Source organism: Struthio camelus, chromosome 17 (genome assembly GCF_040807025.1).
Source record: "Struthio camelus isolate bStrCam1 chromosome 17, bStrCam1.hap1, whole genome shotgun sequence".
Taxonomy (NCBI): Eukaryota; Metazoa; Chordata; class Aves; order Struthioniformes; family Struthionidae; genus Struthio; species Struthio camelus.
Genome location: NC_090958.1, coordinates 9384456 through 9408296, shown reverse-complemented (window position 1 = coordinate 9408296; position 23841 = coordinate 9384456). Strand labels below are relative to the sequence as shown.

Below are 23841 nucleotides of genomic sequence, written 5' to 3'. Positions count from 1 at the left end.
CCTCGAAGTCAGGGCCTGAAAATGAGCTTTCTTAGCGCCTGTCGGCTTCGGCGTTAAAACGGGGGGCGGGAGCGGGAGCGCGGGGGGCCGGGTTGCGAGCGGCTTCCCCGGCGCCCTGCCGCGGGGCTCGGCAAAGGCAGCGGCCGCGGGGCCTCGTCGGGGGGCCGGCCCGGCGCCCGCTCCGCCCCGCGCCCGCCCCCGGCCCGGCCCGGCCCACGGAGGAGCCCGGCGGCGGCGGCGGCAGCAGCAGCAGCAGCAGCAGCAGCAGCAGCAGCATGGGGCTGGAGCTCTACCTGGACCTGCTCTCGCAGCCCTGCCGGGCGCTCTACATCTTCGCCCGCAGCAACAACATCCCCTTCGAGTTCAAGCACGTGGAGCTGATGAAGGGTGAGTGGGGCCGGCTGCTCGGCGGCTGCAGGCAGGGCGCTGGGCAGCGCCCCCGGCCCGACGAGGGAGCCCGTCCTCAACCGAGGGGACCCCGGGCTTTCCTTGCCTGCAGCAAAAGCTGTTAAATAACAGCTTGGCGCTGGCTCCTGCAGGCTGCTGATGGGTGGGACTGGGTTACTCACTAATTCTGATAAATACAGGCTGGAGCAAGAGGGTGGGGTGTCAGTCCGCCAGCTGGTGGAGCTCACTGGTGTCAACACAAAAACCAGACCTGATTGTCTTGAAAAAAAAAAAAAAGCCCTGGCTTTCAAACAGCAGTCTCAGTGCCTGCACTCCTCTGTAACAAATACAGCTCTGCAAAGGTCTATGATATCCTTTAAATCAGCCCAACTTCAGCAGCAAACGGGTCTCAGAAAGAAGACCACTTCACTGAGAGGAAAGGCTCCTTCAGCATGTGCTGGAACCGTGTCCGTGCCCGACTGAGGAGGGAAGCAAAAAGCAGTAGGAGCCAGGAAGTTCGTGTATGCGAGAGGACAACCAAGATGTGTGGGCTCTTCAGTTCAACTTCCTTAGAAAACGCGGCGCTCTAGTAAGCAGCAGGCAGCTGTTACTGGAGAGCAGCTTTTCTCCTTTCAACGTAAAGTTAACAGCCGCCTGTGAAAGGGCCTGGGGAACGGAGCTCACCGGGGAGCACCTGCGTGGGGCAGGACCGCCGGCCACCTGACCGAGCGCTTCCTCAGGCCGAGCGGTTTGTGGCGCAGTCAGCTCGCCGGGGCCGAGGAACAGCCCGCGCAGGGAGCGCAGCGCGGCAGCCGGGAGCCTGAAAGCTGAGAGATCGGGAAGGGGAAGGTGTCTCGGTTTGTTTCAAAGCCACCTGATAACTGGTAGGCCTCTGCCCAAGAGGTATCGTGTGTTCCCACTTCAAGGATTAAACATCTGAATCTCCTTTATTTGCAACTAAAGATGGCAAAAATTATCCTCTGACCTTTCCAGGACTCTGCAGGATTTGACATTAAGATAATATATGGCACTTAAGCTTTACTTGCGCAGGTGTTTTTAAAACAGTGAAAGATGAGAAGGCTTCTGGGGCTCAGACTGATAAAAGAGGCTCCAACTTGCTGCTTTAAAACCTCAGACGTGTGGTTTAGGCTCTGGGTGTTCCCCTTCATGCCTGAGCTGTTCATTGATTGCACACTGCTGCCTCTTTCCTCTCCCTGACCTGTCTTGGGAGGAATAAACGTTTGCTACGGGGGTACTGTAGCCCTTGGTACCAGGAGAGCTAGCTAGGGGTGAGCCCATCTCCCTTCCTTCCCAGGAAGCACTTGTGATGAGACACTGGTAACAGCACGCAGGAGGGACTCGTAGGCAAACGAGGAGAGCACCAAGGAGAATGGAAAAATTGAAATGGCTAGCAGGGAACAGACTGGAAGAAAAGTGAATTCAATCACAATTTCTCAGTGCTTTATGCCCTACAGCAGCAGCGTTTGCTTTCACCAGCACGCTAGGATTTGGTCAGTGGATTTAAGACAGGTAATTTGGCTAACAGGCATGTTAAAGGTGCATCCTATTCCTGTAGCTTGCGTACGCCTCCCGCTCCTAGGGAAGCACTCCCAGTAACTGTATTTGAATTAACTCAGGATCTAGGTGCTAGACAGACACATACGCGCACGCAGGCCCCCAAATCAGCGCTTACCAGGGTATAACAGAGGATGGCCTTGCAGCAGTAGTGCATGGCGCTCTGCAATATGTAAGGGCCAAGTAAGGGAACATATACCTTGATTTGTGCTGGAAGCTGGTTGAACAAGTCCCTTCTGAAATGCTCTTGGGTCCCCAATAGCGTAGGCCTCAAAGAAATGCAATAGAAAGGGTGAGAAGGGGACAGAGAGCACACAACCCTCTGGAGGCACCTGAGGACTTGGAATCCTGCAGACAGTGCGTGCAGGAAATCACAGCGCCTTTTTGGAAGGGGAGGAGAGGGAGCCGCGAGTCACACGTAAAAGGGAATAGCTGCCAAGTACTGGCAGAACAAGCCATGTCCAGAGTCTGTCCTCTGGCATAAAGATTCTCAGGTGACTCAGCAAGGCATGTCACAGGGCTAGGTGGCAGAGGGACCCGAATGCAAGGATGCACACGTATACCCCTGAAGCCAGGAGCTGGAAAAGGCTGGCACAAACTGCTCATACAAAACGGGGTTTGTGAGGTTGGGCCCAACCTGGAGCAATACTGGAGCATGCTGCGACGCCACATGACCAAAATGCCTTCTCCTGTCGGGTTCGCTCTCTACCTTCCTTGTTTTGGGGGCATAAAAGCTAGCTTAAAAGTCAACTCAAATCCATATTTCCTCTAATATACAATATGCATATGTAAAACCTGCACATAGAGCTAGATTCGTAGGTTTGTCCTAAACTACTCACCATCTTCACCTAAGGACTAAAAAGAGACTTGAATATAAATTACTTTTTTTTCCATCAAAACAAAAAATCCTTTAAATCTTTTGCTTTCTCGCTGTCCTTACAGTTAACCCACCTTGTTTCTGATATTAATATCCCCCCCCTCCAAGGAGCTCAGCATTCATTCTAGGTCAGTACAGCACAAGTGCCCTGACAGGTACCTCCAAGCACAAGCTTAGTGCTGTTGCAGCCCCGAGGTGACAAATGCCGTTGGTATGAACGGAGCCTGACCCACTCTGACCTTGGCGAGAGGCTTGTCTGGTACGCAGGCGACAAGCAAGTAAGTTGACATCACTGAGCAAACCCAGTAGTCACCTTGTGGCACCTCTCGATTGCTTGTGAATTTAAACAGGACGGTATTTGTGCAGTCAAGGCTGGGAACTCGGGTCCCACAGACTCCTCGAGCGTCTCCAGACAGGTACCGAGCAGCACTGCCTCGTTTCCCTCCTCAGGGCAGCACAGGATGGAGGATTTCCGGAAGGTGAACGCGCTGATGAAAGTGCCAGCGTTAAGAGACGGTTCTTTCACCTTAGCAGAGAGGTGAGGCTCAAATAAGCTCAAACCTCTGTTGAAGTATTATTTATCCTAACGCTTGGATTCTGCCAGTGTACTGTTGGGTATCTTTACCGGGACTCCCACCCAGCTGGTTGTTTGCCTCTTTCCTGTCTCTCTATTCCCTTTTACGAGAGAAGCTTATAAGCAACTCACGCGGCGCGGACCGTGAAAACAGTGAGCTGCTTCTTGGAGCTAGCTTGTCCCTGCGCGGTGTTTCAGGAGTCAAGCCGGCACAAACTGTCGTGCGCTGTGACTGGCGGGTAGTTGTGCATCCTGCACTTGTACGTGATCTGGATCAGGTCCATTTTGCTGCTGGTCCAGCAATGCAAGATTTGGGTGGATGGAGAAAGGACAAGGTGCTTTAATCTCGTATCATCCACTCACTGGTCTCTTACTTTGTGGGTAGCGTTGCGATCCTCCTCTACCTGACCCGGAAATTCAAGACACCCGATCACTGGTACCCATCTGACCTGCAGAAACGGGCCAAGGTTGATGAGTACCTGTCGTGGCAGCACGTCAACATTCGTGGGAAGGGGAGCAAGCTGTTCTTAACTAAGGTAAGACTCTTTTATAGCAACGATTAAATGTTAACAGCTGTGAGTGCTATGGCCCAGGAAGTAACCTCCCGTGTGCAGAACCCTTCTACTCGAATGAGCGAGCCAGCTGACGGATAGGAACAAAACTAGGTTGGGAAATGACTCAGGTGATCAGCAGAGCCATTTCTCTGCCTAACTGAAATGGCCTTGTCTACTCCAACTGCACGAATCCTTCATGCTGTAGTCGCAGTTCTCCTGCGCAGGCGCTGAGACCCGTGGGGTTGTGGTCCCTTCTAGATGCAGTCCAGAGCAGCACACGCGCACTAGGTTCGGCCTAGTGAGCAGTGAGCGCCTGACACAGCTCACTGCCTTCTGCCCGGCTGATGCTCTGCGTGGAAAGGAAGCAGCTCCCATGGGAAAACAAAGTGCAGCTTCTTGGAGAGGCATGTTGCCTTGACAGGGGACTCTTGTGATTGAAATTTCAGACTTTCTAGGGAGCAGAAAAGGACACAGAGGGTTTAATGACTGACATCACGTTAACCTGTCAAAGAAGATGAGCGGTACCAGTTATTCTCATGCATGGCTGGTGAGGACAGTGGGAGGGCTTAGAAGCCAGTGGGAGGGCTGAACTAAGTTCGGAGCAAAACATATAAAAAGCAGCATTTTTTTTCTCCCTGGTAGGTGCTGCTGCCTCTCCTTACAGGCCAGCCCCTTCCTCCAGAGAAACTGGAAGAGGTTACTGAAGAGCTGAATGTTGTCCTGAAGCAGTTTGAGGAGAAGTTCTTGCAGGACAAGCCCTTCATCGCAGGCAGCGAGGTCTCCCTGGCAGACCTTGTAGCACTGGTGGAGCTCATGCAGGTGAGCACCAATCCCAATGCAAGCTGGGCTGTGGGCAGGCCAGGCCAAGGTGTAGCTGCAGCACCACCGTTTCTTAAACAACAAGTCTTTCCCTCAGCCGTTTACTCTTTAATGGAGTTTAAACTTGTTCCTTTTTGACTTTGACCATAACTGAGTTTGTTTGCCGGGGAACTTCTACTGTGATGAGACACTTCTCTTTATAGAACTACAGACAAAATTCCTGGGTTTGGCATTTCTTCTAGAAAAAAAAAAAGATAAATGACAAACTAGGCAGAGGGGGAGGAGGGAGAGACTGGGAGAAAAGCTCCCCGCCTTTGAGCAGGAATTCAGGAGGGAATCTGGACTCTGCATGTGTCTGAGGGCGCCGAATATATAGATACTGCTTTGTATTTTGAATGGCAGAGCAGGAGCTTCTCATCCCCATTCCTAGACTGAAGCACTGATGCACTGCCACAGCTGCCTAGGAATAGGGCGAGAATATTTTAGGTGAGAATAAATCTATTTGATTATTTGAAACTCTACCGCAATCAGTTTCATAAAATGAACTACTGAAAGTACAGATATTTGGGAGAGATGGATTGGTCCGCATGGACCTCTGTGCTGCCTATCAGGACACTTCTTGGCTTAGCCATGGGAGTGCTCTTCTGCTGTGAGTCCCAGGGGACAGCAGCTACTAAGGACGACAGCACTCGCTTCCTCGTCCTACTAGCCAGAGATGAACTCCACCAAATGTGATGACCGTCTCCTGCCTTGAACCAGAAACATATCCGTGCTTTGTTCTGGCTGCATCCTGCAAATGCTTTGTTTGACTGTTGGTGTGAAAACCTTGCTCTCAGGGTCTGCTGCTCTCTCTCTGCAGCCTGTAGGTGCTGGCTACAACCTCTTTGAGGAGAGGCCAAAATTAGCAGAGTGGCGCAGTCGGGTGGAAGAAGCGGTGGGGAAGAAGCTCTTCCAGGAAGCGCATGAGGGCATCTTGAAAGCCAAGAACTTTACCACTGATGAAATTGCGCCTGAACTGATGGAGCATTTCAAGCATCAGCTCCTAAAGCAGACTGGCCAGAATTAGGGGGTTACGCTTGAAATAAAATGGCTTACTTTGTGCAGGCTTTTTGTCACATTTCAGCATTTCTGTTAAAATCATATAAAAACACCACTCTGCAAAAGGAAAGGCAACTACATCTTAAACAAAGACTAGAGAGAGCTGCTTCCCCTCTTGTCCGCTGCAGATATGAGAGCTGTAGCAGCGTAGGCTTTTCTTTCTTGCTCCAGCACCAGTGAATCTGCTTGAGGACTGAGGCAATTCAGTCCATGAGGGAACTGGAGCTAGTCAGAAATGCCTCGGTGTTGTCCCTGTTTTGAGTTTTCCAGGTCACAGCAACAAAGAAGGGGGCAAAGGTTTCCTGAAAGTATGACAGAACAGATCTGTCTGAAAACAAACGAAGACCAGGTGTAGAAAATGGCTTTCACATTGCAACAAGCCCAATAGAAAGCTTTTTGCTCTTTCAATAAAAAAAGAAAGATCAAAAATTGGCCCTTGGACGGGTGACCTTGCCCAGGACTGTGTTAGAGCACCTGGCCGCTAGAGGTTGCTGCGTTATCTGATGGAGCAAAGGGAGACTGTGCAGGTTATCGTGAGCTCTCAGCTGCTGGGAAGGATGGGGTTAGTCCCATGAATAAAGGTCCTCAAGCAACCGGAGACTCAGGCCATAATCTGCAAAGAATAGCCTGCACAGTAAAGAAAAGCTGCTTTTTTAATTGAAACCTCTGCTAACCACAGTTTCCTCTTCTCAAGCCATGTTGGCGCTCCGGCCCTTCTCTGGAGCTCCTTTGGGAGCGGAGTGGAAGGCGTTTCAGCGAGGCGCTCTTGCTGTGGCAGGGCTGGGGTGGCTGGCAGAGGGAGCTGTGCTGGCCAGCCCTGGGGCGACTGGACTGCCCAGGAGATAAATTGACTCATGCCTTAAATACAGTTAATGTTGTACTATGTTTTTGCCATTTCAAATGCTCCAGTAAAATCAGCAGTTACGCTTGCCACGTGTTGTAGCTGTGTCAGGAATCTGTCTAACGCGTAAGACCCTGGCCTCTGGGTGTGCAGACAGGATTTGGAAGGAGGTGGCTGTTGACTGACACACGCCTGTGCAGCACCTTTCACAACCCCATCTGTGTCCTGTTGTCGCCTGCTTGCCTTCCTGTCCCCTTCCTGTCCCCTTCCTGTCCCCTTCCTGATGTTCCATTTCCAGGTGAGAGATAGGAGGAGGGTTCCAGTTTGTGGGACTGTTTTTTCTTCCTCGTGAAGAACCGGCTGTATCTGGAAGCCTGTTTGTGTCTGTGCTGTGGTCTGCTGGGGGGTTACACCACGCAGAGGTGGCTGCTTGGTGCGATGGGTGTCAGACGCCAATCATCGTGATACAAGCCAAGTTACCGCAGTGCTCAAAAAAGGTGAAAGTAGCTGGTCAAACCAGTCCGACGCACCCTGTCAGCGGGACCCATTGGCTTTGGGGAACGAGCCAGCCCCCTCTCCCGTGTTTGAGTTTCCTGAGTAAACCTGCCCTCTAGTTGCTCCAAAGGGCACCGTGACGCAGAGCTTGCAACGCGCCGTCCCCGAGGGCTGAGCTGGCGCAGCCCCTTTCCCCTTCTGCTCTCCCAGCCTGCAGGAGATCCTAAGTGCCAGCAGTGAAAATGCAGGTCTGCCCCAAAACTCCTTCCGTGTCTGTGCTGACACAGGCAAAGGACATCCGTCTTCTGATTTATTGGGTACGCTCGCCGAAGAGAGCCTTTTGCACCCCAGTTAGCAAACTCGGTAGCAGCAGCTTCCTCCTCGCCCTCGGTGCGCTGCTGCTGCCGCCCGGGCGGCCGCTCCTGCAGGTGCTGCGCTGCTTTCCCTGCTGCAGCGTGGGCTGGCAGCGTTACGCCTGCAGAACACGGCCTGTTTACGCTGCGCTGCCAACCACTTCCTTCTCTCTGTAAACTGCAGCTTACCACATCCACCTGGCTGGGCTTCTGCGCGCCGCCAGAACGAAACGGATCCTCCTCGCCGCCTGCCCGAAGCTGCGCCGGCGCGCTGCGTTCTCTCCGCGGGACGCTGCGCTTTTTGCCTGCCTTCCGGGCTCCCACCTCCACCTTCTCGCTTTTTTGTAAAGAGCAAACCTCCCACTGCCAGCACAATAAATTCCTCGCACGGCTTCTGTTCGAGTATGAACAGAGCAAAGCGACCGTCCATAACCAAGAGCTAAATCTACGGAGCACTAATCTTGATAGAGAGACCTGAAACCGGGATCCCTACTAGCGCCTTTCTTGACATGCATCTCCCTGGCAGGATCTCGAGGTAGGGCTGCTGTGCGTGGGCCAAGGCAAACAGAGTGTCTTTTATTTCTTTATTTTTTTATGATGCCTGCAGCTCAAGAGCTCCACGTAAGAGAGTCTCAAGCCAATTCTCTGCTTGTTTGAATAAGGCACCGCTTGCCCACAGCTCACCCACTGTGTGCTCTTGCAAGGACACCTTCAAAAGCACGCTGGAACGATGTTTTGAGCCCTTGTCTTGTGCTCCTGTGTTGCCAGGGTCACCAAGGAGAGAGAAACGCACAGGTCAGCTGCTGCCCATCTCCAGCAGAAGTCCCAGTACAGCAGTGAGGATAGACAGGATTTCCCAGCATGGTCATGGTGATAGGAAGAATTCCCTCCCCTCGTAGTCTACTCTGTCTGCTTTAAAGCCCACCTGGGTTCTGGGCTCACTCTCTCAGTGAAGCTGTGTGCAGTGACCACCGGCGTTTCGGGCCCTTCTACATGCAGGTTAAAACACCTCCCCCTAGTAACTCCTTGATGGCAACAGAGTTATACAAGGGATAAATCTGCCTTGCTGCTTTTGTGCTCTAAGTCATGGAGATCTCGTCCTTGTACTTTGCTTTCTGCCGTCCCTCCACCTCCCCTGTTTTGTTCACCTGTGTCATTTGATCTTGGCTGATGTCAGGTCCTAAGTTGCGAGCCCCAAGGGCAGCCGTCTCCACCTGCCAAAGACCAACTGGTTGCGCGAGAGCTTTGGCGGCCTCAGACAGCGCAATGGCTGTTCAGCATCCAGTCCCCTTTCAGCTGCACATGGAGAAAGTTTAGGCTCCGAGTGACAGTTGACCATGCTGTCCTGATTGTTTCCTCAAGTCTTGCCAGGGGCTACTTGCAAATACCAAAAGTGAGAGCCTGTGATTTCTAGAATAAAATGAAACTGGGGTACACAAAATGGGAGGAATGCTTTAAAAACAGTTATATATTCTGAAATGTTTTCTGAATGCTTAACTGATAAAATGCAAAAGTTACTGCATTTTTCTAAGTTTCCTGCTTCCAAGAAGCTGATAATGAATCTTGTCAGTACAGGGAGGAAAATCTTCCTTTGGGGTGAGGGAAGAAAATAGAAATACTGAGCTTACAGCACTATTCTAGAGCCAGGAATAACGCAAGCAAATGCTATACAACGCAACCAGATATAAATATTCCTTTAGGCATGTGGACTGAGCAGCGCAGTCAGGCAAAGCGGAGAAAGCCATAAAGAAGGAGCTTTTCCAGGGAGCACGCAAGAAGGTCTTTGAAGTCCAGATAGGGCTAATGGATCAATTGAACCATAAATGAAGGAGCAAAGTGAACCCACACTGCTAATCTGGCTACCTACCACTGAGGTCAATGAACTCTTCTCAGTGATATCTTAAGAGTGGGGGCATGCAATCGTTTTGAAGTACAAAGGCTGTTCTGACTGTATGACCTGTGCAAAGTCACATTCGCATTCCTCTTCCCCACTCCCTTAGTGCTTCAGATTTCCTGGCGGTGAAGGCAAGCACCGATGAGCCCGCGCGTCCTGGCGTGCTGGTGCTGCACGCAGGTGCTCTTCCCCAAGAGGGCAAACTGCCCTGGACCAGAAATGTGGACAGGGCCCCTCTCTCTGTTCAGGCAAAGAAACTGCAAAAATCTTGTTGTGCAGGCCTAAATCTGAACACTGACTCTGAAAAACGGTGCATGGTGCAGGGGACTCATTACTTAATGTCCAGACACAGCGGCCTCAAAAGACTCTCATAGGCTGACTGGTCTTAGAGTAATCCCCATTCCTAGGACAGTCTCGGAGAAGTCTTGGAGACTGTTCCAGTTTGTAATTTATCCAGTCAACAAACTCCCATGCTCAGTATCCAAACCATGTCACCAGCCTTTCCACAAATAAAAGAGCAACCTCCGGTTCCCTCTTGTTGAGGTTGTTGTGGCTCTTTCGAAGGATTTGTGCGTGATGCCCTCTGGCACAGCACTGATGAAGAGATGTCGGCTGAGCTGAGGGGGGGTGACTGGCGGGTGACTTTGCTTTGACCGGTTTGCTGCTCTGTCGTTGGGAGTCACAGAAGTCGCTGCCCTTACCGGCACGTCGCCTTCACACCACCGCACAGCCGTGCAATGCTGGCAGCTCCATGCGAGGGTCTGAATTCGCTCTGAACTTCTTCAGTTCCTCTTTGCTTGCATGGGAATCTTAAATGATAAATAACAGGGAGAAATGAAAGACGCTTGACTGCGGATATGCAGAGGCAATATCGTCAGGGAATATCGTCCTGCCGCACGGCGGCTTTCCAGGGCATCGCCTCGCAGCGCGGGGCAGGCAGCGCGTCACTGCAGAATCATCTTCTGAAACGAGAAACGCACTGACTTCTGGTACCGTGAGCTGAACACGGGCTTAGAGGACGTGGCTCAAGAGCCCCACGCGCAGTGTGACAGACGCCTGCAGGGACGCGTTACGAATACGACAGTTCAGCTTTTGAGAGCCGTGGCAGGACGGCTGGTGCGCGAGCTGGCTCCTGAACCTGCCCTGCGTCAGCCAAGGCTGTGGAGAGCGAGGGCAGCCTCCTGCTCCCTCGCCGCCTAATACCAAGCTCTCTCTCGAGTTCATTCACTGTTGCTCACACGTAACCTTCTTTGTCTAAAGCAGACCTGCACGCACAGTAGCGGCAGCCTTTCCCTCCTGCAGCCCGAGCACAACCCGGGCTGCCTGGTTTTGCGGGAACGCCGCGAGCACCTTCTCCTGGCCGCCGCACAGGCCCCAGCAGAGCCGCGCTCCCGGGGCATCTCCGGCCTCTCGCAGCCTTCGCTGCGGAGGCGGCCGCCGGGGAGAAGCGGGGCCCGGCCCCCTCCCGGGCCGCGGCGGCTCCATCGCGGCGGACCGAGCCGGCAAGCGGGCTCTCGGCCCGCGCCTCGCCCCGAAGCCCAGCTCGCTCCTCCCGCTGCCGACAGCCCGAGGCCGGAGGGAGCCCGGGGGGCGCTGCCGCGGGGCCCCGCCGCCGGCCCGGCCCGGCCCGCCCCGTCCCGCCCCCGCCCGCGGCGGCAGCGCGGCGGCGGCGGCGGCGGCAGCATGGGGCTGGAGCTCTACCTGGACCTGCTCTCGCAGCCCTGCCGCTCCATCTACATCTTCGCCCGCAGCAACAACATCCCCTTCGAGTTCAAGCACGTGGAGCTCTTCAAAGGTGGGCCGAGCCCGCCGGCCGCCGCCGAGCCGGGCCGGGGCCGCCGCCGAGCCGGGCCGGGCCGGGCCGGGTCGAGCCGGGCCGGGCCCCGCACTCAGGGCGCCTCTCTTGGCTCTTGGCAGAGTCGGTGCTGGGCAGGAGGGCGGCCGGCGGCAGCGGCGCGCAGCAGCCCCGCGCAGGTGAGGAGCCGGCGGCCGGACGGGACGGGACGGGACGGGACGGGACGGGACGGGACGGGAGGTGACAGCGACCCGCCGGCCCCGGCACAGACCCGCCCCGGGGCCGACACCTGCCCGGGCCCCGGCACAGCTTCCTCGAGCGGCGGGGAGGATTCCCCCGATCCCCTCTGCGACCCCGGCCAGGCAGGAGCGGCGCGGAGGATTCCCCCGATCCCCTCTGCGACCCCGGCCGGGCAGGAGCGGTGCGGAGGATTCCCCCGATCCCCTTCTCTGATCCCCAATGCAGTAATCCTTGGGCGCTCTGGTCTTCGCTGCTGGCAGAGGAGCCCTTTCGCCTTTCTGAGGGGCACGAGCACTTTCTTCTGCCTGCTCATTGCATTCTGCGCTGTTCAGCCCCGCTCCGTGAACAGCGTCTCACTTGCTTCCTCTTTACTCTCATGTCTTGAATTGCTGTTTCTCTGGAAATTGCCAAGTCAATGACTCATTTTCCTGTATGCAAGTTCAGTTTGGTCCTGTCTAGGTCAATGGAAGTCCAAGGCCCCTCTCCCAGCTCAGAAGGGGTAAGTGCATGTTTAGGGAGACTTGATATCAGCAGAGAGAGGAGACGCTTGACCTGGAAGCCCAGCCCTGGAAGCTGTGCTTGGCCCACTGAGAGAGGACTTGCTCCTCCGCTAACCTGACTGGTTTTAAATACCTGCCCTGTGGAGGGGCCTAGATACAATGGTTTGACCATGGAGCTCTTATCTCGGAGCTGTCTCATAGCTGTGCTGCAGCTATTTTTGTGGATCCCCAAGGAATGTTCCTCCAGCCATTTCTAGCAAATTAGTCACAGTGACAGGCGAAGAGCGCTCTGGGAACGGTGTACTTAGCGGAAACACTCAGCTGTTCGGACATGTCCAGCTGTATAAGATAACTATTGCCTATTTACATGTTGCATTTTCCTGGTAAATTGTTTGTTATTTTTTTGCCTAAGGCAAAGAATTACATCCCGAAATCCTTGGCTAAGGGGATGATTAGGCAGGGACGTGATAGGCAAGTGGATTTTTTTTTTTTACTTCTTTTGCAAAAACTCGTCCACCTATTTTTATTCACTTTTAAATCTCCTTCCTTGCATTATGACTTACCCTTAAGAATTCTTCCTGCTCGCAGCCTGACCTGCTTTTGGCGGTGTGCACTCTGCCTATTAAAGCTGTTGCTCAAAGCCCAGCAATACACACAGTGTGCGTGTGCACACCCTTATGGGACGTGAAGAGCTGATCACACCAGATCCAACTGATATTAAACCGCACTGCAAGTCACCTCAGCATCACAGGAATGATGAAGATTGGCCACCTAAGAAGTAGCTCTGTCCGTAAAGGCTAGCTCTGCCTGCTGCAAGAGAGACACAGTCTTAAACTCTGCTAAACTGCAAATACAAACATTGGTCTCTATTTTAATACAATAAGCAGTCAGTCCCACTGAAGCGACTTGAAGTTAGTGTTCATACCAAGACTTTTACCAGTTTGCAGATGAGTGGCAGAGTCTCTCTGCACAGGTCTCTTGTGTCTCTGTGTAAAGGCACCGTGTGAGCCAAAGCGAGCAGGATGCCATCTCTCGGCTGTGATGCCGGCAGTCCTTGTAGCAGCCACTGACCTCCTGTCCAGCCTGCTGGAGTGACATGTTAGTCCCCTAAGGCATGCGTGTTCAGTGTTCCTGCTACGACTGTTACACTATAAAAGCTGGCTGAAATCTGATTCAGGCTGCCTTTGCCCACAGCTCACTTAGATCATTTCTCAGCTGCTTGCTACCTCGGGTAACAAACAGCGGCCACAGATAATCGCAGACACCTAGGTCTGAGAATCGAGTTCTTATTGGTTATGAGCATTTTTGACTTGCAGCTTTCCGCTGCATTTTTTCAAAAGACCACCTGAACTCTACAGAGCTCAGTGGCTGCTTTAACACCAGTGAACATTTAGGGATGTTAAAAGGAGCTGCACTAAGAATCCTAAGGAGCGAATTGGCAGTTCTGCCCATGGTGCCGTACTGGGCTCTCTCAGCCCTGCTCTGGGGAATGCCAGGCTGAAGCTTCTCGGGCAGTTTGAGTTGGGCTGTGCTGCGAGCCCTGCGAGCCAGGTGGCTGTGAGGGCATGCGTCCCGGTGCCAAGGTGAGGGGGTCTTGGCAAGAATGGTGGGAGCAGTCCGTATCTGTGCAGAGAGGCTCGATGGATCCAGACAGCACAGGGGGTTAGGAGAGATGGCCGGAGAGTGTGAACGGGAGCTGGGGAGCCTCCTTGGGATGAGACAGATGTGTGTTCTCATCCCTGCTCCAAAAAACTGTTTGTTTTATGGAAAACATGCCCTAGGGAGCAGAAACTAGAAACCCCCTCATTCCCAAGCAAATATGCTAGCTGTTGGGATAGAGGTATGCTTTCTCTTGCACTTTCTCTCTGGGTTTTATTCCTAGGAAGCCCTTTTCTCCTGCCTCTTCTCCTGACATCGCTGTGGGACTCCCTCCCCAGCTAGGTAGGAGAGCACCAGCACCCCAGGTAGCCAGAGCCATCTCCCAGCAGGGAGACAGGGCTTCAGTCCCCTCGGACAGGGGATGGACCTGAACGTTAGGCTCCACTGAACCTCGTCACATGCAAATTTTAAAAAAGCACTTCTCAAAGAAGAAACAAAGTAGGGGCTAGTCAGCTAGAAACCAGAACAGGGCAGTCGTGTTTGCTCGGCTTGGTTTGTCTCGTTGTATGAAATCAAGTAGATTATTAGGAAAGCAGTCAGAGACTTTGCTAGTTTCTCTAACTTATAATGCAGCAACCTTCCTTTCTCCCACCCCTTCTGCAACCAACTGTAAATAAACTCGATAGTCCAAAGACTGTTTTTATTTCTCTGAGACTAATTTCTGCTGAGCTTTTGTCCAGTAATGCAGACACTGCCATTGCCTCCTGAATGGTGGCAAGTAGTTCTTTGGGGCCTAGATCATTGTTTATTAGCTAAGGGCGCTTAATTTTTGAACAAAAGAGATTTTTGTATAAGACCTCCTTCTGGTCATGCTGATTTGATCAGGATTTGCACCCTTGAAGGTAATGTCTCCTTAGAGAGAGCGCTTCAAACAAACAAAGCGAATAAACCTTTTCTTTTGTGCATGTTCCTGGGCTCACGTACGGTTCCCTGGCACTGAACTGCTGACTTGCAAGTTCAGTGCCTTCAACGGGAACCTGGAAATGCAGTTAGAGAGCCTGCTCTTAGTGTCTCCAAACTCCAGTGATTGTGGAGTTTAAACTCTTTTATGGGACAGCTTATTCCTCTTGTGTTTTCCTGACAGAGGCAGGTTGACACGCTGACCTAGAGCCGGGGTGATGCAGGCTAGAGGTGCGTGAGCTTCCCTGCCCCTAGCTAATTTTCTACTCTGGTAGCAATGAATTGTTTTATGGGCCTACTGTTGTACTGCTGATACTCATGTTTTTCCCATTCCAGCAAGAACTCCGGAAACATCCTCAGCTGAGTGTCTGCTGAGGGACCAGCTCTGCTGACAACATTTGCTTTCTTTGTTAGTACTCAAATCCTTCTGCTCTTCAGAGATAAAAACAAGAAAAAGATTTTGCTCCGTGTGTGTCTATAAGTCAGCCAGGATCTCTTTGATTACTGATCCATTGCAAGGACGTCTGTGGGCCCAAGGCTTTCAAGGTGCTTTCCATCATAACTCCATCCTAGCTAGAGTCAGCCACATTCATGAAGCTGGAGGAAAATTCCTTCTTGTTGTTGTTGCCTGTGGGAACATGAGCAGGAGCAGCAACCATTTGCCCTATTAGGATGCTCCTCATGCAACTCAGCCCTTCCAGACCCTGCTTCCTCTGCAAGTATCAAATATTTTTCAGCTGCTCAGTTGTCTTTCTCCTAACTTCCCTCTTTTTCCCCCCATCTCTATGGCTATAGGACACAGCCTTCTCAAGTCAGGCTAGCTCTTTCTGGTTATCTGCAATAACGTTTTCAATGCCAGCATAGTCATCATAGTATCTCAATGCCTCTTTGTGAGTGATTCTTCAGGTTTTATATGTATTGTTGGTACCAGGGTCAAGCAACTGGATTCCTGTATACTGTTGTGAACTGCTCCATGGCACTGACAGGCCTAAGCAGCCTGCAGTGTCTGTAGTGGCTTTGTACTGACTCTTCAGTTTCATTGCCTTTTAGTTATGAGATATGACCATATAGGAAACACTTAACACAGTTTTCTGATTGTCCGGTTGGAGGCAGCTGTTTCGTTGATCATTCACTGGCAGATACTCTTCTAACCTCTGACTTGTCTGTTCTTGTTGTTAGAGCCATCAAACAGCGAAGGGGCCAGCAAAGTCAGCCTCCTGAAGAAAGTGCCAGCCCTGAAGGATGGAGACTTCACCCTAGCAGAATGGTAAGAACTCAGTCCTCAAACTCCCTCAGGTATCAGTAATCCCGTGCAGTGTTCAAGAGATGTCATTCCCTCTGAATGACTAAAGATCACAGGGTTGGCCATGAGCGTTTACGGACTGGACGGGTTAATGATCTACTTTGGCATTTCAGTTCCTGTGTTCCTAAAGAGAAAGGAGGTGAAAGTACATTGACATGCAAGGTTATGATTATACAGTGAAAGCTGTGCATGTTTCACATAGACATGGCCCACACTGTTGTTAAAAAGATGCTCCTTTGGTAGGAACTCCTGTAATTATAGATGATCAATTAGTCATTATATCTTTGAGTCTGTTTATGGAGAAGCAGGCCTTTTTTGCCTAAGATGATGTTAAAAGTGCTTATTTACTCTATCCTATACATTATTTCTTGATCTGAAAAGGTTAATACATTGTGAACTCATCCCTAGGTCCTGACATATAATTATATATATACATATATATGATTGCAATGGTATTCTTTTATTTCAGATCTCTTTACCTTCAACATAACCTTGCAAAGACTGAAAAAAACCTCCCTAAAATGTCATACCTTGTAACATGTTGAGTATTTGTAGTAGTATAACCTCATTTATAATCTCATTTCCTCTGTTTCCGTTTGCTGTGGTTGAATTATCTTTTGCAACCTAAACCAATTAGCTGGTTTAACTTCTTGATCTTCCCTTGGGTGCAGTTACCTCAAAAACTAGATTATAAATACTGCAGGGAAATGTTTAAAGCTTATCAAATCCCTTTTACGCTAGGAGAAAGATGGAACCACTGCTGTTCATATGAGTCGGTCCTAAAGGCCAAAGGAGCACCTGTAGAGATAAAATGTGTGTTCTACATTCTAAAATTACTACGGACATCTATGATCTAATTGGTTAATAGTATCATAAGACTATAATAATTGAATTATAGTAGTAGGAGGGCTTGCATTTTCTTTCTTTTTGCCCTCACAGGGTTTTCTGTGGCATCTCTTTGTAGCAGCAGCTTACACGTTGTTTCAGATAACTAAGATTTTTTTCCACCTGGTTTCTCCTGCCAGTTAGTGAGGATACCAACATCTGGACGTGACAAGCACAAAAAATCTGTGGGCTCTGCCTGCTAGGACTTCCACTGGCCTCAGTGGAAGCTGCAGGCCAGAAAGGCTTAGATCTGATCAGAGGGCAACATAATGAATTATACAGCTTCATTTCCGCACAGAAGCACACAGGCAGCACTAGGTCTCAGAGAGACGGCTCAGAGCAGCTGAGGAACAAATGGGTTAACATTGCTGATAGATGATTATGGAGATGTATTGTTTGTTTACCCAGTGTCTAGTCACTGTCCAGCACCATATCACATATGTACTGTGCACCATGTAACAAGGCTATGATTTTCCAGCAGGTTCAAGTTTTCAGAGGGGTTAAGGGAAGTAAGGGCCAACAGGAATTAGATGCCTCTGTATGTCCCCTGGACTCCATTGCAAATCCTGATCTGAATGCTGGTCAGTGGAAGCAGCAAGTTCAGACGGGGCAGGAGAGGGAGCCCAGGGGAAAGCACTCTGCATCGCAGCACCCTCACCCTTTCCTGTCTCTCGTTCCTGTCTGAGCAGCACTGCTATCCTCCTGTACCTGAGTCGGAAGTACAACACTCCTGACCACTGGTACCCATCAGACATACAAAAACGGGCGCAGGTAGATGAATACCTCTCATGGCATCATGCTAACATCCGGGCTAATGCTCCTAAGACCATGTGGATCAAGGTAAGGAGATCAAATATTAAAATGTGAGCAAAGTGATGTTTTCCTGGCAGAATACTGAGCATTTGAACAGCCCCGATACAGTGAATTTGTCACACTGAAATAAAAACCTAGGCCATCCCTAGCTGAGAGGAGCTGTTCCTCACTGCTGTTCCTCTGGCAAAAGCAGCTTTGGTCATTTTTGTTCTTTTCCTTAAAGTTGATGTGATTCAGAAAGTCTCAAAGCCCAACAGATTTTCATTGCCTGGATTCATGGATGACTACATAACAGACTGAAGTGTTGCCTGCAAGGGCCTCTGCCTCGTTACCCAGCTGTGCAGAGCATGCAGCGCATGTACAGAGGTTTTGCTGCCTTGGTGAGCGTGTGCTTTCCTGTGGGAAGCTGAGAGCTTGTGTTCTTCCTACACCAAGTCCCTGAAGCCCCCTCAGGGTGGAAACGCAGAAAGAGCCTTCCGCTACCAGCACGCCCACACACTCCTTTGAAATGGGCTCAGGGACAGATAGTATGGGGGTAGGTACAGAGAGAATGGCAGAATCTTCTGTATTCAGTGTGGTCAGATCAATTTATATCTAGGCAAAATTAACAGTTTCACCCTAAGGCAGAAGGTCACTTATTATCAGATGATTCTGCTGGACACCTATTTCCAGCCAACTCCTCTGCAAGTTAAAGTAAATGTCCTCAGAGAAACCCAGGTGCAAATGTAGCCCTGCAAGTACAGCTGTGATACAGGATATCAGACAAAATAAGGGTTGCCAGTAAACAGGTAAGGACTTCACCATTCCTGTGTTAAGTTTGCCCTTGTTTGTGCTTAACATCAGGGCTCACTGATTTTCTTGATGTATTAACATTTGAATTTTTGGCTAGAGAGCACAGAGAAGCAATACAAACGTGAGTCAGATTCATACAAAAAGCAGCTTCTTCTAGTCTCTGCAGGCTGACATTGCAGTGCTTCAAGGCAAACAAATCCAGGTCATTTCTGCTGCTGGTTAGATAACCCAGCTACAGAAAAGATCTTCAGAATCATTAGAAATAGGAAAATGTATATAGCTACCATGTAACTTTAGCTAGGCATCGGAGAAGACAAACAGCTCCAAGATAGAGGAAAGGAAGAAGATGCCATTTCAGACCACTGTACCTGGAGATCCCATCATTCAAAATTGGAACTGCTTAGGAAGAGAACCAGCCATGAATTTTCTGATGAAATAGTCTCCACATGTATTTGGCAAACATCCTGGCTTGGATTAAGCAATCACAACATGAACTGCTGACTATACTAGCAATAAGAACAAATTCACTCCACTCTCACCACTGGAAATTTCTGTCTCTAATTCTGCTTCTCTGAGTAAACTATATTTCTATAGAAGCTGCGGTAGGTGGAGGCAGCATCACAGTGAAACACTGAGGGCTCCAAGAGTGCGCATGTCTTTGTGAATCATTGCTGGAGCAGTAAACATCTGAAACCATAAGTTTTTAATTTAAGCTGAGATTTGCAGCTGACTTCTTTTGTGGATACAATGCACTTCAGAGATCCTGGGCTGAAGCTGGATGCTGACAAACCTCACTGAAAGGCTAACGCGCTCAGTGCCAGCAAGCCCATGGAGACAAGGACCACATTCACATGACTGCTTTGGAAACGTTTGCACTGGAATAAGGCAAAATTGCCACCCAGCTGCTTGGGAGGCCACAGAAAAGCTGGGGGAAGAAAGGCCCGTAGCCTCTCTCAGCCTCGCTGGCTGCCGGTGCGCAGGGCAAGCGCTTTTCCTGCCTCTCCACCCAGTCCCGCTGCATTGCAGGGCCTCCTCCGCTCGCTGCTGCAGCCGCCACCGTGCCCTCCTCTCCGTCACCGCGCGGCACGGGCGCCCGCCTGCCCCTAGCACCAGTTACACAGCAGGGTGGGCAGCTGTGGGCTGCTGGGCTGTTGAAAAGGAGGACATAGCAGTGGTGACTGTGGTAGAGATTTGTCTTGCCTAGGGCTGTTGCCCGCTGTTCTTTTGTACCGCAACAAGGTGGAGTGGGAATCGGCGAGGCTGGGCGCAGAGCGGCAGCTGAAGCCTTGGTGTCTTTCTGCGTGTTGCTGCCCGTTAGCTGGAGGTTGCTGTCACTGCAGGTCAGTCATGCTTGTGTGCTCTCTGTCCACGCACTGCTTTTCCTGGAACGGCAGCGGCCCGCGAAGCTCTAGCCTCATCCTCTTAAGTGGCTTTGCTGCAGGGTGGTGACACTGACAACCATGAGCAGCTCATGGGCTGTAACTTAAAAGACTCCCACTAGACCCAGAAGAAGGTGGCTGGTGGCCCTGTAAGTCTGTTCTCTTCTCAGGTGCTGATTCCCCTTTTCACCGGGCAGCCGCTGCCTGCGGAGAAGCTTCAGGAGGTTATGGAGGGGCTGTGCACTTCGCTGAAGCAATTTGAGGAGAGGTTTCTGCAGGACAAGGCTTTCATCGTCGGCAGCGAGATTTCTCTCGCGGATCTTGTGGCCATTGTGGAGCTGATGCAAGTGAGTGCTGGAGTGTGGTAAGGAGACCTCAGCACAAGGGAAAACCTGCTGCCAGGCAGGGAAGGGTGCAGCCTGTGGTAACGTCTCTGGAAAGGGGCGAGAGGGCATATCTCAGCAGGACTGCCCTAAGATAACGAGGAGAATATGGGAGCGGGTTCAGAAAACAAGCAAAAAAATCTAGCTTCAACAGATCTCTTCTGTTTCTGTACTCTAACAATATTCTTCTTCACGTCTGCCTTTATCGTGACTTTATTTTTAGCCTCTGCAGGAGGAGGCAATATATAAAGAAAGTGAGAAGCAATAGCAGACAGGTCTGGTGAAGTAACAAAAAGATATAAGAATATTTGTATCATACAAGAATATTCTTCTTCGGATGGTGCTTTCCCATGCCACGTCTGGAAGACGCAAAACTGAATCTCAGCCAGATGCAATCAAATTAAAGCTGTTGCAAACTGGGTGTGCTCTCCTAGGACATCATGGCTTGGATCCTGCAATCCAGAATTGCTTCCTGCTCGTAATTCTGTATCCTAGAGACTGAAAAATAGCAGTTCTGCTTCTGTACCGCGCCATGTTTGGGGGAGTGGTACAGGCAGAAAGTAAAAGGGGATTAGATTATGCCAACTAAGACATCAGTTCAATTAGATGATTAGCTTTTGTGCAGTGCTTTTGCTATCCAATACAGCATTCTTCACTGCGGGCTGTGCAGTTGTCCCAGGAGCTGTCAGCCCACCACAGCTTTGATGCTGTATCTGAAAACTGCTCACACTAAGCGGTAGTCATCTCTGCTACCCCATAACAACTGCTCCTGTACTCAGGAATGGACTGGGCCTATAAAATGTCCTGTAAAATACAGGTTAACTTCTGCGTCCTGCACTGCCAGATGGATACACTGGGCTAGAAGAGATCTCCTTCCTTCATAGTGCTCCTCTGTGAGCTCCTCCTCGCTTTCTCCCCTGGCCTGTACCTGAAGGGACATTTGTGGTGCTTGCTGCCTTGGCAAAGAGTTGACTGCCCAGTGTCTCACTGTTGCTCTTTCCCCCTTTCTGCAGCCTGTCGGAGTCGGTTGTGACATCTTTGAGGACAGACCTAGGCTGATGGAGTGGCGCAGGCGGGTGGAGGAAGCTGTGGGGAAAGAGCTTTTCTTCCAAGCCCATGAGATGATCCTGAATATCAAAGAACTGAGCAACATTCAAATCGATCCACAGCTGAAAGAGCACCTGGCACCTGTGTTGATGAAGATGTTGAAATGAATTAAGCTATGTTACCATTTTTCCTGCCCTCCTTTTTTTAACCTCCTCCCTGATCTCCAGTTCTATATGTAACTGGAAAGAGCTCTCTAACTCTTACGTAGAAATTGCAGGACCCCCCAACCCTTTCCTGAATCTTTGAGGGTAGAAGAAGGGGAAGTTTTGAGACCCGAAACATTACATTTATACACAAGGCTGAGGCCCTATGGGTCATTTAATATGTGCACTTGAGTTTTATTTTAAAGTGTCAGTATTCTCAGAGTTGGTGGAGACATGAGTGCTACTTCCTGACAAAATCTGAGCCAGCCTGTGAACTGGGAACATCAGAGAACTGTGGAGGGTGAGGATCCTTGCTTTCCCGTGTTTTGTAACACCGGCTGCTTGAAGTTCTTCGCAAGCGGCAAGCACTGCAACACGTGCCCAATCCTCACCTTCCCAGCAGCTCTGTGCACAGATAATTCCAGAGCAAAACTACAGCGGGCCACAGAAGTGAGAAAAGACATTGAATTTTTCTTTGGAAACTTTCTTATTGCTGGGGCTTCTTGCTTGGCTGTCCGAGTACATTCCACAGTTCTTCAGTTTGCCTTTAGGCTCCTGTGAAAAGTTTCTTCATATTCATCTGCAACTGTGATTCTTTTCCCTGTAATTATTCAGTTTAACCACGACTCTCCACTTTTGAAAGCCTGGCTTTCATTGGCACTTGGTCTAACGGTAGACATGTGGTAGGGGAAATTCCTGGAGATTTGTGTAGTAAAGACCAAAGCGAATACAAAAAAACTGAGTGGCCACAGCCCTCAAACAATTGCCTACCTAAAATACTCTGTTGATCTAATATAGGGAATACACTGAAAGAATGCATTCACAATGATTTCTTGAAAGAGAATATGATAGCTATCAAAATGTTTTTTTCTGTGGTAATAGTATAATAGCAACCCACATTCCTCCTAGGAAACGCAGAGGAGGGAGAAATCTAGACATGCTCTTCTGAGACTGTTTTGGATGGAAGCTCACTGAGTAAGTCACCCTATGCAACTGAAGTAATAAGAGAGATTTTGTGGCATTGAGTAACATGCATCACAATAAAAGGGCAGAGAGTTATTTTCGGGCTTTTGGGCTTTTTTTCTTTTTTCTCTTGGTTGTGCTTATTTTCTGATTAGCTGTAGCTCAAATACAAAACCCTTTTGTACTGCAGCACAGTTAATGAGGTGAAACTGAGGGAATCCAACCATTTCTGATTTCTTCAGTTGAAAGTAGCAAATGACAAAGGATGCAAAAACTGATGGAATATATTTTTCTGCATGCTTCCATTCCTAATTAGTTGTTGTTCTTCAACCTTATCCTGAAAACTTTGCCCAAAAACTCTTCCCCTGAGAAATGAAGATAAATTATTCAGAAATTCCTTCTTTCAAAAATTAAATAGCATCTCTTCTTTCCAGTACTAACATATCTTGGCTAATCACGTTTCTGTTGTTGCATTCTAGACAACCTGATTGTGTTTTACATTAAGGTTTAGGTTCTAGAAATATTTGATTTAGTCCAGAACCTACGGAGATCTTTACATTCCCTGTCTGGAAAGAGAATTCTATTATATAATTCATTAGCAGAAAAATTCAGTATGTGATTATGTTCTTTATAAGGACAGAAGACCTGACTGAAGGCTTTCTTTCGTCATGAACCGAAATATTAGAAACAGGCACATGTTGTTTATTCCCACCCTTCCTTTTTTCCCTTCTCAAGCATGAGTTGAATATGTTATTATTGATGTTTTTATTCACAAAAATGTTGTGTACAATTATGAGTTACATTTTAAATAGAAAGTGGTTGGTTTTATGAGAATTCTAAGAGTGGAGTTGCTCAATGGCTAATGACACGTGCAGATGTCTACAAGTGAGAAAAAGCTACCATGAAAAGGCTGAGAGAGACAGAGACAATTTAAGAGAGAGACAATTTAATTGCTGTAGCTATGCCGTCTTCTGTCTTGGTTGTGTGTGCATCCCCCTACAAGGATTGTAATGTCCTACTCCAAGGCAGAAACAGTAAAACAAACATTTTTGGTTTAATAAAAGCCCTTGGGGATGCTGGGTTTTACTCTGAGGCCACGGACAATCTGCCATTCACGTGGTGGACCATCAAGAATGAAGGACAAAGCATGCCATTAAAAATGTTGGTGACTTAGCCCCACATCTTGTGGTAATTGCTGATATCTGATACTTCCATCTCTTTTGCCCCTTTGCCCTTCAGAGGCCTTCTGATATGCTGGGTGCTTGTCACATGGTTTTTTTTTTTTTTTTTTGGCCTTGGTGTTTAATTGGAATGGGATTTATAATATTTGAAGGAATGAGAAACAGAAAAACGGATCCTAAATAGCATCTTACCTGGAGGGGAGAGCAAGGAGGGGGACAGAGCAACGTTGGCAAACGAGCTAATCCTCAGCCCCTCTCTAAACGCACACTAATTTCAGCAAGAGGAAAAGTAGATGCAACATCTGTAGCACACTGATAGAGAAAGTGAAGG

The 23841-nt window shown here is 49.8% G+C and overlaps 2 protein-coding genes across 2 annotated transcripts; both read left to right on the top strand.

Annotated features, from left to right (window-relative positions):
* Positions 1 to 193: 193 nt before the first annotated feature.
* On the top strand, positions 194 to 5889 carry GSTT2B (glutathione S-transferase theta 2B). Its single transcript, XM_068910683.1, has 5 exons — positions 194 to 387; positions 3290 to 3377; positions 3799 to 3949; positions 4610 to 4786; positions 5646 to 5889. Exons 1-5 carry the CDS (start codon positions 276 to 278, stop codon positions 5850 to 5852), a joined length of 735 nt encoding a protein of 244 aa, XP_068766784.1. The 5' UTR covers positions 194 to 275; the 3' UTR covers positions 5853 to 5889.
* A 5211-nt stretch (positions 5890 to 11100) lies between these two features.
* Positions 11101 to 23163, top strand: LOC104152237 (glutathione S-transferase theta-1). Its single transcript, XM_068910681.1, has 6 exons — positions 11101 to 11262; positions 11385 to 11441; positions 15741 to 15828; positions 17439 to 17589; positions 19904 to 20080; positions 21130 to 23163. Exons 1-6 carry the CDS (start codon positions 11151 to 11153, stop codon positions 21328 to 21330), a joined length of 786 nt encoding a protein of 261 aa, XP_068766782.1. The 5' UTR covers positions 11101 to 11150; the 3' UTR covers positions 21331 to 23163.
* Positions 23164 to 23841: the final 678 nt, after the last annotated feature.

Bases quoted from the DNA above. Each gene is read 5' to 3' on its own strand.
- GSTT2B (XM_068910683.1), top strand. From the start codon at position 276: ATGGGGCTGGAGCTCTACCTGGACCTGCTCTCGCAGCCCTGCCGGGCG. The intron at 3,378-3,798 runs GTGAGGCTCAAA...CTTTGTGGGTAG, and splicing joins TCTTTCACCTTAGCAGAGAG to CGTTGCGATCCTCCTCTACC. The intron at 4,787-5,645 runs GTGAGCACCAAT...CTCTCTCTGCAG, and splicing joins CACTGGTGGAGCTCATGCAG to CCTGTAGGTGCTGGCTACAA.
- LOC104152237 (XM_068910681.1), top strand. From the start codon at position 11,151: ATGGGGCTGGAGCTCTACCTGGACCTGCTCTCGCAGCCCTGCCGCTCC. The intron at 15,829-17,438 runs GTAAGAACTCAG...CTGTCTGAGCAG, and splicing joins GACTTCACCCTAGCAGAATG to CACTGCTATCCTCCTGTACC. The intron at 17,590-19,903 runs GTAAGGAGATCA...TTCTCTTCTCAG, and splicing joins CTAAGACCATGTGGATCAAG to GTGCTGATTCCCCTTTTCAC.